General features: G+C 41.0%; 1 protein-coding gene across 2 annotated transcripts in view; it reads left to right on the top strand.

Annotated features, from left to right (window-relative positions):
• The window catches only part of LOC143876006 (transducin family protein / WD-40 repeat family protein), a 42,045-nt gene that overhangs the window by 10,839 nt on the left and 16,142 nt on the right, over window positions 1–15,064 (top strand). For both annotated transcript variants that reach the window (XM_077377606.1, XM_077377607.1), the window contains exons 5-6: window positions 4,807–5,253; window positions 5,527–5,721. In XM_077377606.1, the coding sequence (XP_077233721.1) occupies window positions 4,807–5,253; window positions 5,527–5,721 (642 nt within the window). The remainder of the gene's footprint in view (window positions 1–4,806; window positions 5,254–5,526; window positions 5,722–15,064) is intronic.

The raw sequence follows: 15,064 nt of genomic DNA, 5'->3' as shown, positions 1-15,064 counted from the left end.
AAGCTCCATTGCCATTGTAGTTTTGGAAAGAAGCCCATTGCCAATGTCATATAGCTTCATTGCCATTGTAGTTTGGAAAAAAATCTACATTGCTTATTTGGGTGATAAACATAGCTTCAGTTAGGTTTAACATCTTCTCTTCATGTTTTCATGTTTTTTGTGCTTTGGTTTTTTTCACCCTATTTATGAGACTCTTTGTTTGGTTGCCATGTTTATCTTGACCTATCTTTATCTCTCTATATGTGTACAATCATGTTTGGTTACATGTTAGAACCTAGTGGTTCCGGGGTATAAAATGTGGTTCTGTAGTGGTTCTGGGGTAGAAAATGTGGTTCCCTAGTGGTTCCGAGGTATAAAATGTGATTCCGTAGTGGTTCCGGGGTATAAAATGTGGTTCCGTAGTAGTTCCGGGGTATAAAATGTGGTTCCCCAGTGGTTCCGGGGTATAAAATGTGGTTCCCTAGTTCCGAGGTATAAAATGTGGTTCACTAGTGGTTGTTGTGTATAAAATGTGGTTCCCTAGTGGTTCCGGGGTATAAAATGTGGTTCCCTAGTGGTTCTGAGGTATAAAATGTGGGTTCCTAGTGGTTCCGGGGTATAAAATGTGATTCCCTAGTGGTTCCGGGGTATAAAATATGATTCCCTAGTGGTTCCAAGGTATAAAATGTGGTTCCTTAGTGGTTCCGAGGTGTGAAATGTGGTTCCCTAGTGGTTCCGGGGTATAAAATGTGATTCCCTAGTAGTTCCGGGGTATAAAATGTGGTTCTCTAGTGGTTCCGGAGTATAAAATGTGGTTCCCTAGTAGTTCCGGGGTATAAAATGTGGTTCCCTAGTGGTTCCGGGGTAGAAAATGTGGTTCCCTAGTGGTTCCGGGGTAGAAAATGTGGTTCCGTAGTAGTTCCGGGGTAGAAAATGTGGTTTCGTAGTGGTTGCAGGGTAGAAAATGTGGTTCCCTAGTGGTTCAGAAGTAGAAAATGTGGTTCCCTACTGGTTCCGAGGTATAAAATGTGGTTCCGTAGTAGTTCCGGGGTATAAAATGTGGTTCCCTAGTGGTTCTGGGTATAAAATGTGGTTCCCTAGTGGTTCCGGCGTATAAAATGTGGTTCGGTAGTAGTTCCGGGGTATAAAATGTGCTTCCCTAGTGGTTCCGGTGAATAAAATGTGGTTCGGTAGTGGTTCCGGGGTATAAAATGTGGTTCCCTAGTGGTTCCGAGGTATAAAATGTGGTTCCTTATTGGTTCCGAGGTAGAAATGTGGTTCCCTAGTGGTTCTGAGGTATTAAATGTGGTTCCGTAATGGTTCCGGGGTGTAAAATGTGGTTCCGTAGTGGTTCCGGGGTATAAAATGTGGTTCCGTAGTGGTTTCGGGGTAGAAAATGTGGTTCCGTAGTGGTTCCGGGGTATAAAATATGGTTCCCTAGTGCTTCTAGGGTATAAAATATGGTTCCCTAGTGGTTCCGAGGTAGAAAATGTGGTTCCCTAGTGGTTCCGGGGTAGAAAATGTGGTTCCCTAGTGGTTCCGGGGTATAAAATATGATTCCCTAGTGGTTCCGAGGTATAAAATGTGGTTCCCTAGTGGTTCCGAGGTATAAAATGTGGTTCCTTATTGGTTCCGAGGTAGAAATGTGGTTCCCTAGTGGTTCTGTGGTATTAACTGTGGTTCCGTAATGGTTCCGGGGTCTAAAATGTGGTTCCGCAGTGGTTCCAGGGTATAAAATGTGGTTCCCTAGTGGTTTCGGGGTAGAAAATGTGGTTCCCTAGTGGTTCCGGGGTATAAAATAAGGTTCCCTAGTGGTTCTAGGGTAGAAAATGTGGTTCTCTAGTGGTCCGGGGTAGAAAATGTGGTTCCCTAGTGGTTCCGGGTTATAAAATGTGATTTTCTAGTGGTTCCGAGGTATAAAATGTGGTTCCTTAGTGGTTCCGATGTATAAAATATGGTTCCCTAGTGGTTCCGAGGTATAAAATGTGGTTCCCTAGTGGTTCCGGAGTAGAAAATGCGGTCCCTTGTGGTTCCAAGGTATAAAATGTGGTTCCCTAGTGGTTCCGGGGTATAAAATGTGGTTCCCTAGTGGTTCCAGGGTAGAAAATGTGGTTCCATAGTGGTTCTGAGGCATAAAATGTGGTTCGCTAGTGGTTCGAGGGTATAAAATGTGGTTCCCTTGTGGTTCCGAGGTATAAAATGTGGTTCTGTAATGGTTCCGGGGTATAAAATGTGGTTCCGTAGTGGTTCCGGCGTATAAAATGTGGTTCCGTAGTGGTTCCGGGGTAGAAAATGTGGTTCCCTGATGGTTCCGAGGTATAAAATGTGGTTCCCTAGTGGTTCCGGGGTATAAAATGTGGTTCCCTAGTTGTTCCGAGGTATAAAATGTGGTTCTCTAGTGGTTCTGAGGTATAAAATGTGGTTCCCTAATGGTTCCGGGGTATAAAATGTGATTCCCTAGTTGTTCCGTGGTATAAAATGTGGTTCCCTAGTGGTTCCGGGGTATAAGATGTGATTCCCTAGTGGTTCCGGGGTATAAAATGTGGTTCTCTAGTAGTTCCGGGGTATAAAATGTGGTTCCCTAGTGGTTTTGAGGTATAAAATGTGTTTCTCTAGTGGTTCCGGGGTATAAAATGTGGTTACTTAGTGGTTCTGAGGTATAAAATGTGTTTCCCTAGTGGTTTTGGGGTAGAAAATGTGGTTCCCTAGTGGTTCCGGGGTATAAAATGTGGTTCCCTAGTGGTTCCGGGGTAGAAAATGTGGTTCCCTAGTGGTTCCGGGGTAGAAAATGTGGTTCCCATGCCGGGCCTGTACGGGCTGGGTCACCCGGATTTTTGCCGTATTTTTAAGATGTTTTTGGGAAATGTTATCGCAACTACCGTATTTTTATGAGGACACTCCTCACTTTATTAAAAGTACGGTATGACCCGCACGATAGGACGATCCAAACCGTCCATTAGATGGGCCACAGCCTAAATAGGTTGTGCCCCAAAAAGCATTTTCATAGGTTGATCCTAACCCTCTGATCAGAATGTTAGAGGGTGGGTCCTAACCCTCTATAAATCAGAGGGTTATGATCAACCTATGGAAATGATTTTTGGGACACAACCTATTTAGCCTGTGGCCCATCTAATGGACGCTTTGGATCATCCTATTGGGGGGCCATACTGTACTTTTAATTAAGTGAGGAGTGCCCTCATCAAAATACAGTAGTGAGGATAACATTTTCCTGTTTTTTTGTATAGGAATTTGCTAGCCACCTTCGCCGAGGCCACTTCTCGGCTTGTGGCGCATCCTTTGATGCAAAGATTGGCAGAAGTAATATGGGTGCAAAGGTGGCTAGCAAAAATATAATTGCAAAAAATAGTAATCATTACGGATTTGGATTTGTGGCTGAAGTGCTAAAGTTTTAAATGAAAAATTACGAAAAAATGGAAGCAAAGTAGTAAAATTATGAAAAAAATACCAAAAGGATGCACTAACATATGACAATTACCGAACTACAAAGTCCGACTGTCTTCCGTCGGAAGTCCGAACAAACCTTCGGACTTCCGAATAGAACCAGTATTTTGGTTACGTATACTGGCTTCCATTCGGAAGTCCAAAGTTTTGTTCGGACTTCCGACGGAAGCCAGTAGAATAAGGATAATTCCAAAGATTTTTATTTTCAAATTTAGTAATAATTCCAAGGATAATAGGGATATACATTGTGATCTTAGTGTCATGCAGGCAACCATAAATTGAAGCTTGATTTTGATGTTTTAGAATCCAAAAATGCAAAGAAAATAGATTTATCTTGAAAATGGGGAAAACAACAAAATTCAATTTTAAGCTCAAAATTCATTTTCTTTGCATTTTGTAACACTGCTTCGATAAGTTTATCATGGATAAACCCTCATGAATACCAAAGCTTGTTGTAAATGGCAACCTTCAAAACCCTTCCATGGAGTTTGCCACGTTAGAAAAGTCTTGAGGAAGAAGGTGGTAGGTGAGAAGGTAATAAGTGCATAGAGATAGGTGCAAAAAGGTGAAGAGAAAAAAGAGGTAGGAGGGGTATATTTGTCCTAAAAGCCATCTTCTCTCACCTGACAACACCTTTTTTATAAATTTCAAATCACTACCCTTTATTCACAATTTAGACAAAACTTTGCATTTTTTTAATAATTTTCCCTAGATTCAAATGGGGGCTATTCCCTTATCTACAAGTAAAACTTAAGTAAATGGACATTAAAAATAGTAGGAAGAGAAGAGGATGACAAGGAGGGTAGATAGGAAACACTCTTCCCATAGAGTGGGATATGCGTTTCCCATAGAGTGGGAATTGCATTTCCCACGTTTCCGAAACGGGATTCCCAAAAATTGGGGAATCGAGAAGATTCCCGTTTCCAATTTGATTTTTGGGGAATCGAGATTCTCCATTCTGAGTAGAGATTCCTGCTTCCCTTGTTTTGAATCCAAGACCTTTGCTCTGATACCATGTCAAACAACAAATTACTCCAAAAGCTTAAGATATTGGAGAAGGCGTTATTTAATCTTTTATACTTTAACAGTTAAATTTAAAATATCTACCCATATGGGTCTGTCTCTTTGGCTTAAAGTCATGGGTATGCTCCCCATTGATGCGAGTTCAAATCCCCCTGTCTTACCCGATGCACGTGGTTTCCAGGTGATTGCGCGCATCCGTAGGGAATAGTCCGACCCTAAAAAAATTGGGTGGGGATACCCTATGTCATAATTTTTTTTTAAAATATCTGTTTTATATGTGCTTTGGTGCCATCATAATATGGTAATTTCTGATCAAATTCTCATTTTAATGTTGAACATCAGCTCATTGCTGGCTCCGACAATGGTTCATTGCAATTGTATAATATATGTCAAATGGCGTCAACAGTTCCTGATAGATATTGCAGTACAGATGCAGCTATGTTTATGTTTGATGAATTTGAGCACTTGACATCTGTTCACGTCAATTCGACTGATGAGCTGTTTCTTGCAAGTGGATACTCAAAACATGTAGCTTTGTACGACATAGGAAGTGGAAGGTGCTTAAATGTTTTCAAAGACCTGCATAGAGAGCATATAAATGTTGTGAAATTTGCTCATCACTCCCCCTCCATATTTGCTACTTCATCATTTGACCAAGAAGTCAAGATGTGGGACTTAAGGCAGGGGCCATCCCGACCTTGTTATGCAGCTTCCAGCTTGAGAGGAAATGTGATGGTGTGCTTTTCTCCCGATGACTACTACTTGCTCTCGTCAGCTGTTGACAATGAGGTATTTCTGTAAACAGCATCAAGTCATACATGTATCGTATGCATGGTTTTAAATTTCGGCTAAACGGCCGGGACTGACACTGAAAGTACCCGGTTTCGGTGTCAGTCTGGGATTTCACCGAAATTCTGAAATTTTGGTCATTTGTTTTCCAGAATTTAATATATTGGCCGAAATTTCAATTGCGGCCAAGGCTGAAACCAAAACTGAAACTGAATTTTCAATCCTTGCTCGTATGAGAATTTTTATGCAGATGCTTAACGGATAATGATGCAGGTTAAGCAACTCTTGGCTGTGGACGGAAGGCTCCACATGAAATTCAACATTGCTTCAACAGGCAGTGCTCAGAATTATACACGATCGTATTACATGAATGGAAGGGATTATATTATCAGTGGGAGTTGTGAGGAAAATGTTGTTCGTATTTGTTGTGCTCAAACTGGAAGGCGGCTTCGGGATATTTCTTTGGAGGTGATTTGACCCTTCAATGCAGATTCTTTCTTTTGTTTCATGTCCAAAGTAACTTCTCAGATTTTACATTTAATGAGTCTTACTTAATTTGCATGAGAATGGTGTTTGATTTGTAATTGCATACCAGTTTAGGGCATTAGTGCCAGTGATTCTTGTAGAAGTCTCTTTGCGAAACAATTTTGATAACTGTTCTTTGTGCATGATTTTCATATTCCTATATGAAGGATTCTTCAGATAGTTTCCTGTTCTTTAAAATGGTCACGCATGGGTTTTTAATCACAGGGATTATCACAATCTGGATGTTAGTAACAATTGCAGTATTGTCATATGCATGTTTTCTTTTAAGATGATGTAATAAATTACAAGTTAATAAATTGTTTATATTGGCGCTACAACAATAACTCATACATTTAGTAGGATGGTAGTGCTGGGAAGACCATTTCCTGGGCATCCTGGATGTGGGCCATACCACCATTGCAGTCTGACCCACATGTGGGGTTGGGGGTTGGCTGCCCTGACCCTAGTTCTCTAGGATCCTCATGTTGTTTACCATCCTTTAATTGCTTACGCATCTGATGTGTAGAACTTAGAATATTGGGTCACCTCTTCACAAAGGCACCTCAACTAATTTACAACACACACACACACACACACACACACACACACACACACACTATATATATCAAGGTTGCCAGGGCGGGAATCGAAAGCGGGATTCGAAAGCGGGAATTGAAGGCTCCTGGGATGGTTGGAAGCGGGAATCGTGGGTTTGCCAGAGAGTCGACGGAGATTCGCCGGGATTCGTCAGGGAATCACCGGGGAATCGCCGGAGATTCGCCCTGAGTCGCTGGGGAGTTGGGATTCGCTGGGGAATCGCCTGGGAATCAGGGTTCCTATAAAGTGGGAATCGGGGTTTCCATAAATTGGGAACGAGGCTCCCAAAATTGGGAATCGGGGTTCTGACGGAATCAATTCGGGATTCCCCAGAATCGGGGAATCGAATCGAATCACGATTCCGATTTGCAAGTTGGGGAATCGCGAATCCCCACCCTCAGGTACGAATCCTGCTTCCCTGCTATATATATATATATATATATATATATATATATATATATATATATATATAGCGACCCAATTTTCATAACTGGGTCGCTACGAGCAAGAACCTGATAAAACCACAAATTTTTTTTTCTTTTTTTTTTTGAAACCATCACATGAATATTAAATAAACCATAAACTCTTATTCCAATAGCATAAAATGTTTCACTACAAATAATTTAACTAAAAATCCCAAGTAACCCATCTAATCAAGGTCCCAAATAAACTAATCAAATCCACTTAAGAAAACATTAAAATAACCAAAGGCATCGATGCAAAGTATCGTCTCCTTTATTTATTTGCTCCTTTATTTCTCCTACGCTTCTAGACATCCTCCTTTGCAAACGCTCCTACGCTTAAGTCTCCTAATCCTGAGGAGAAAATGTGGGTCAACAGCAGGTCGATAGTAAACGAAGCAAGTATAAAATTTCAAGTCGAACAACAGTTCAAGATCAATATTTTAATGAGCTGAAAAATAAAATAAGTTAAACAATTACAATTTTTCCATAACAATGATTTATAAAAATTTCTACAAAATAAACAAGAGAAACCGATTTAGAGAGGACAAAATATAAATGCAACTTGAATAAAAAGCAAAAGACAATATAAGTGAGTAGTATTCGATTCAACACTTAATCGTTACGACTTCTTAACCCAAGGCACTCCAGCTCCCAACTAGCTTGTTGCCTTTGCCGACACGGTCGGCTCCGCGTGGTCTTATTACGGTAGATCATACCGCCTAGGGACTCGTAGTCTCACATAAGAGGTCATCAACGAGGGGTTGCGCGGTTCTCCCAAGTTGTATACACTTAAATTTTCTTTTTCCTTATTTTCGGGGATGACCCAATGGTCTCCCATCACCCTTCCCCATTTCCTCTTTGAATAGTTTTCTACATCGTTATTTTATTTTCAAACTGTTTCGTGTTATTGAAATAGCAACCATTTCAGTATTTATCAATTACATTCCCAACATATGATGCAGAAAATTACAATTCATTAAACAGAATACAATTTAGTAAGGAACTACAACTAAAATACCTCACCATCTCTATTGCAAGAATTGAAAATCTATACCAACAAAGTTTAGCTATCACCTGCCTTAATGATATGAGAATGAAGAAAAGAGATGCGAGTCTCACTGATGGGGCAGAGGAAGTCAACCTGTAAGTGACACCACCCAATCTCTAAGCTTTTATTTTGTTAAAAGTGTCTACTAAATCCATAATTTTCCAATTCTATCAAGTGTCTCAAATCTGGACTGATTTTTTTTTATACTCCAAGTACACATACTCGATCACCCAAATCAGGACCCTTTTTGTGATTAAAAACATACACTCACATGTCCAGAATATGAACTGTTTTTGTGTCCTTAAATGGGTATCCAACAGTCGTAAACCTGGACTGATTTATGTCCCAAATTGGGGTACACAAAGAACTCATCTTTGGACTATTACATGCTCCACTAGGATGCCTTAATACCCCAATTAATATGCATAAAACTGCTGAAATTAGAACCATACGAAAATTTCATTTTGGGTAACTATATACACCTAAATCTATAGAAGTTAAAATCCCCCCCCCCCCCCCACACACACACACACACATATGGGATTGACACGAAGTGAAAAGTACTGTTGAAATTCACATGTAGCTACATATGTGTGTGTGTGTGTGTGTGTGTGTGTGTGTATATATACATTTTTATATATGAAAATAAATGCCACATGAATGGTACTGTTGGAACATCTCTACTTACATACACCCAAATATGCATATATATTTTCATATGTATGGAGTTCAAATCAAAAGAATAGTACTGTTAAAACCAACTTATAGAAGAATCACCTATAAGGAACCTTTTGTATCATATTGTTGTGTAATAGAATTGCATACAAAATCCATCAAAAAAATATATTTGTTTGACAATACCAATATATAGAAATCAACCATCCAATCTTAAAAAACTGACAAAGAGGATCTAAATAACCATACAAATATATAATATTACCAATCACTTTTAAAAGAAAACTTATTCTGAAACTAGATTTTTGACATAAAAGCCACAGGATTCAAATCACTCGAAACCTAAAGTTCTGTGCGAAAATTACTAATTAAAATTATGTCAATGTAATTAAGAGCATCGGATTTGTCGAATAATATATAGGCCAAATATACATCACAAGAAAATTCATTGAATAATTCTTATTCGAAAGTTTTGAAAGACAATAAAAATATATATTAAGATTTAAACATAACTCTGTTAAAAAAATACAATTGTTCGCAAAACGTATGCGAAAAACCCAAAAATCACTTCTTAGATCATTTAAAAGGGTTGGTATATTAATGCTTTAATAAGGACTACGAATAAAAAGAAAAGAATCTAAGATCGCGGTTTGAATTTCTTTATCTTAAAATTGAAAGAACAAGGAAGTGGCAATTACTTACTTGTGAGCGATGAAAACTTGAAGATCAACCGAAGAATCACAAACAAGGTACGAATCCCCACCCTTCTTCCTTTTCTTCCTTCTTTTCTTTCTCTCTCCTTTTTTTTTCCACGCTCTCTCTCTCTTGGGCGTCCAAAAATCTGGACGTGGGAGAGAGAGCCCAACAATACAAATTTTTTTGTGTTTTGTTTGGGTTCCCAAACTTGATAAATTAAAAACCCCTAAAATCCCTCACTTATTATAATCTCTACCAATTACTTAGCCTCAAAGTAACCTTACCTCTTTCCTTTATTATTAATAAGAGATCAATAGGATTTTATTAAATCTAATGGGGCCCACAAATTGACGCCCAAAAGAGGGGAGGAGAGAAAATTTGTGCGCACGCCTCCCTTTTTGGGAGTTGTGCACAATTTGGATTTTCCAAAATTTTAGTATAATTTCCTTATTTTTATTAGGTTACTTAAATACTACTTCCTAATTTAAAGTGGCCTTACTAAATCTCTTGGATTTTTATCTTTCTTTTTATTTATTTCTTTTTTTTTGTAAAGATGATAAGATCTACTCCAAGATGGGTCCACTATTGGGCGAGAGAGGGAGGAAAGAAATATTGTCGTATCCTCGCTATTTTTTTTTGGGGAAGATGGGAACACACCCAATTTTGTAGGGGTTAGGTGAATACGATTAAAAATTTAGAGGTTCTAAAATGTTTATTCTCTCTAACTTTCACTAGCCCCAAAATACCCCTTAAGCCTCCCTTTAAGAAATAAAACACTCAAGGTTAGATTAGGCATAACAATTTTTATAACTTTTGTGATATTAATAACAAGTTTTTATAAAAATAAAATAAAGTTTTCGGGTGTTACAATATATATATATATATATATATATATATATATGTGTGTGTGTGTGTGTGTGTGTGTGTGTGCGCGCGCGTATTGTTAATGACACCGATAAAACTTTGGCAATTTTCCACTCCGTCATTTTGCCTTAATTTGATTTCCTATTACTTCTTTACATATAGGAGAATCTGACATGGATGTTATACCCAATTGTGGCAGCTATATGGACATAGAGGGCTCCGCAAGATTCAAAATCCAAGTAATGACTAGCATTATTCATCTTTGATTGTGCCTGATGCTTGATGGTTTAGGTTTTAGTGTGTTGGAATATGTAACATGCCTAAGGGCATAATCGACTTTGTACCCTTTTATTACTTTAGTATAAATACATGAGTAAGGGGGCGATCTCTCCAACTTATTCATTTTTCTCTCTAACTATTGCTCTCAACATGGTATCAGAGCCCTAGGGTTAGCGTGCCCCAGGGACCTCTATTGAAGACCTCCTATCTTCTCCATCTCCGCGCTGCCGCCACTCGCCTCCATGCCGGGTTAGCGTGCCCCAGGGACCTCTATTGAAGACCTCCTATCTTCTCCATCTCCGCGCTGCCGCCACTCGCCTCCATGCCCTAGATCTCTCTCTTTCTAAATCTAGCCCTAACGTTACCCCTCAACCTACATCTAACACCGGCCTTCAACCTAGTGCTTTGATGTATTAAATTCTCACTTTGCGATTATCATTTTCTCTCTTCTTCGTGGCTCCACCTTTGTGCTTTATGGATTCCGTCTGGCAGTGTGACTTCGAGGTATACCCTCATTGGAGCCGTATGTAGTTTCCTCGGCTTGCCTTAGTTTGCCTCTACTATCTTTTCTTGTTGTTTGCTGTGCACTGCCGTTGTCTGGGTAGTCTTTTTTTTTTTTGGTTGTTTGTCCTTATGGATCCTGTTATTGAGAATCCATCAACAGGAGTGGTTCCTGTAGTCAGTCCGACACCCTTGTTAGCTTCCTCGTCTTCTATCTCTGTGGATGGTTCCTTCTCATAGATGACTACTGTTAAGTTAGATGGGGCAAACTATGTTACTTGGAAAAGTTAGATGGGGGCAAACTATGTTACTTGGAAGACCGTCGTCGAAACGTATCTTGTTGCTCGTGGAAAAGCCCACATTATCCGTCATGATCCCCCTCCTAAAACCGATTCCACATTTGATCGGTGGGAGCAGGAGGACACTCTCGTCCGTACCCTACTTTGGCTCCTCACATTTCTGGTTCTCTGATCCTGCTCCCTACCGCCAAGCAGATCTTGGATAAGATTACTCTCATTTACTCTGGTGTAGCCAACATTAGCCGTATCTGCTCCAACTATTCTGAGTGGATACGTCTTCGGCGTGGTGATCTCTCTCCTGCCACTCACTACAACCAGTTTGTGGCCTTATGTCAGTAGCTTGATATCTTTATGCCCCTCAAGACAGATCTCACCGTTGCTCCTCGCCAGAGAGACCAGATTCGTGTTGTTCAATACCTAGAGTTTGGGTCTGGAATACGCACATCTCCGCCAGTAGATTATTGGATCTGGCTCTATTCCCTCACTCCCAAAGGTTTTCTCCAGGGTTCAACAGTGCTCACTCGGTGATTCCTTGTCCTCCATTCCTATTGATGGCTCAAGCTCTAGCAGCCTACGATCGTAGTAGTCGTCCCAATCGTGGTGGTGCCCCCTTTAGTCGTGGTCGTAGCTGTGGTGGTGGTCGCGTTGGTGATGGCCGTGGCAGGTAGTTTTGCACTCATTGTCAGTGCGAGGGGCATGACATTGACATTTGCTACACTCTTCATCCCGAGCTTTGTCATGCATGCTCGATGCACCTGGGAGCTATTGCTCCTTCTGAGATCCCTCCGCCCTCTGCCTCTTCTACTGTGCCACCTGATGGCACATATACGTTATCCCGTGCTGTCTATGAGGAGTTCCAACGGCTTCGTCTCAGTGCTCGCTCACCTACTGCAAGTTTTGCACAGCCAGGTAGTTCACCCATTACCCTCCTTTCTATCCCTAAGTCTTGGATTATTGATTCTAGAGCCTCAAACCACATGACTGGTAACTCTTCTCAGCTCATATCTTTTAGGTCTTTTCCATCTGCATCTCAGTCCATCACCCTTGCTGATGGGTCCACCACTCCCATCACCGGTGTTGGCACTATCTGCCCTCATCTTAGTCTCACTTTATCATATGTTTTATGTGTTCCTAGATCCCCGTTTAGCTTGCTTTCAATTAGTCAAATTACTAAAACCCTCCATTGCTCTGTCTCATTTTACCCTTCTTATTGTCTTTTTCAGGATCTCTCGTCTGGGAAGATAATTGGAACGGGTCGTGAGGTGGATGGACTCTATAGTCTTGACTGTTGGCCGCCTACTGTTTTACATAGTTTTTTTTATGCATTTCAGTGGCACTGTTGCCTCGGACACCCTTCACTTCAGCAGCTATAGCAGACACGTTTGGTTCCAGGCCCATTTCTTCTTTTCAGTGCGAGTCGTGTGAACTCAGGAAGCACCATCATGTGTCATTTCCTTCCCGGGTCATTAGTAGGGTGTCTAGTCTGTTCGAGTTAGTTCATTCTGATGTATGGGGACCATCTAGGGTCACGTTTAGTATTAGTTTTAAGTACTTTATTGTCTTTATTGATGACTTTTCTCGCATGACATGGGTATATTTACTTAAAGATCGTTCTGAAGTGTTCTTTGCTTTTAGCACATTTCATTCTGAAATTAAAAATTAATATAATTGCAAAATTAAATGCCTTTGTACTGATAATGCTAGGGAATATTTTTTTGGCTCGCATGGCTTTTAGGACCATCTCTCTAGCCATGGCATTCTCCATTAGTCCTCTTGTGCATACACTTCCCAATAGAACGGTGTCGTTGAGAGGAAACTTTGTTATTTGCTTGAGGTAGCCCCTACTCTACTTTTTCAGATCCATGTGCCTAAAATTTACTGGAGTGATGCCGTCCTCACTGCCTGTTTCTTAGACAATCACCTCCCTTCGTCCGTTCTTACTGGTGCCTCGTCCTTTGCGGTTTTGAACCCGGGGCAGAATCCCTTTCCTCTCACACCTTGTGTTTTTGGTTGCGTCTGCTTTGTTCATCACCTAGGTCCAAGCCGTGATAAACTTGATCCTCGCTCCGAACGTTGTATCCTTCTGGGGTACTCCTGTACGCATAAGGGGTATCGTTGCTACAGTCCTCGCCTGCGCCGCTGGTTTGTGTCCGCTGATATTACGTTCTTTGAGTCTGAGGCATTCTTTTCTTCGGGATTAAAGCCATGTACTTCTCTTCTAGACTCTGAGTTCTCTATTCCACTATCGGTACTGCCGAATTCTGTTGTCATACAACCTGCCTCTACACTACTTTCAGTTATAGATCCTCCCTCTCTTGTCCCTTCGGCGCAACCACTTAATCCAAAAACTACACAACAGTATCAACAACGCAAGCACAAAGATGGATCCACGCCACCAGATCTCGAATTGCCTCTTCTTAGATGGTGATCCCAGTCCCTAATTCTCAAGTATCATCTCTCCCATCCTCAGTTGTAGTTTCAGATTCCCCTATTGCATCTCGTACACGTTCCCACTCTACTGCGCATCCTATCTCAAATTTTGTTTCCTATGATAATCTCACCCATGTCTTCAAAAGTTTTGTGTCTTCTTTGTCCTCTATGTCTTTATCGCAGTTTGTGGCTGAGGCTCTTGTATATCCTGGCTGGCGTGAGGCCATGAACCTCGAAATGGGAGCTCTTCATAGCAATGAGACATGGGATCTGGTTCCTCTACCATTTGGTGCTCATCATGTTGGTTGTAGGTGGGTATTCTCTATTAAAATGTCTGCCTGATGGTACTGTGATGGTACTGTTGAGTGCTTAAAGGCATGATTGGTGGCGAAAGGATACACTCAGACTTTCGGCGTTGATTATACTGAAACTTTCAACCCAGTTACAAAGATCCCATCTGTTCGGGTTCTACTTTCTCTAGCTGTGAATCATGGGTGGGCTCTGCATCAGTTGGATGTGAAAAATGCGTTTCATGGAGACCTCACTGAGGAGGTGTATATGGAGCAACCACCAGGGTATGTTGCTCATATGGAGATGTCCTCCTATGTGTGTCACGTGCGCAAGTCACTTTATGGGCTCAAGCAATCTCCACGAGCGTGGTTTGGGAGGTTCAGCGAGGCAGTCATGCGTTTTGGAATAAAACAATGTGCAGTAGACCACTCAGTCTTCAATCATCACTCTTCAACTGGGTGCATTTTGGTGATAGTGTATGTTGATGACATCATCATCACAGGTAGTGATTCACGAGGCATACATCAATTAAAAGTCTTCTTGCAAAAGGAATTCCCCACCAAGGATTTGGGTCATCTCAGGTACTTTCTTGGGATAGAGGTAGCTTGTTTTTCCAGAGATTTGTCTCTATCACAACGAAAGTATGTTTTGGATTTGTCAGAAGAGACAGGCAATCTTGGGGTTTAACCAACTTCTGTACCCATGGATCCTAATGTGAAGCTTGTTCCAGAAGAAGGTGATTTGTTGGAAGACCCTGGCAGATACGAAAGGCTGGTCGGTAAGCTCATATATCTTACAGTTACTCATCCAGACATATCATATGATGTAGGAGTAGTCAGTCAGTATATGGGCTCTCCACGTACTTTTCACTGGGCTACAGTAGTCCAAATCCTTAAGTACTTGAAAGGGGCTCCAGGAAAGGGTTTGTTGTTTAAAAGACATGATCATATGAAGATTGAAAGCTTCTCTGATGCAGATTGGGCTGGATCTCCCACAGATAGGAGATCAACCACTGGGTACTGTACATTTGTTGGGGGTAACTTAGTGTCTCGGAGAAGCAAGAAGCAAGATGTCATAGCTAAGTCCAGTGCAGAAGCGGAATACAGAGCTATGATACACACAATGACACAAGCACCGAACTC

The sequence above is a fragment of the Tasmannia lanceolata genome, unplaced genomic scaffold, assembly GCF_043159265.1.
Source record: "Tasmannia lanceolata isolate RefF3 unplaced genomic scaffold, GAP_Taslan_0.1 ptg000004l, whole genome shotgun sequence".
Lineage (NCBI taxonomy): Eukaryota > Viridiplantae > Streptophyta > Magnoliopsida > Canellales > Winteraceae > Tasmannia > Tasmannia lanceolata.
The sequence above is the reverse complement of the archived record's forward strand: the minus strand, read 5'-3'. Positions and strand labels throughout refer to the sequence as shown.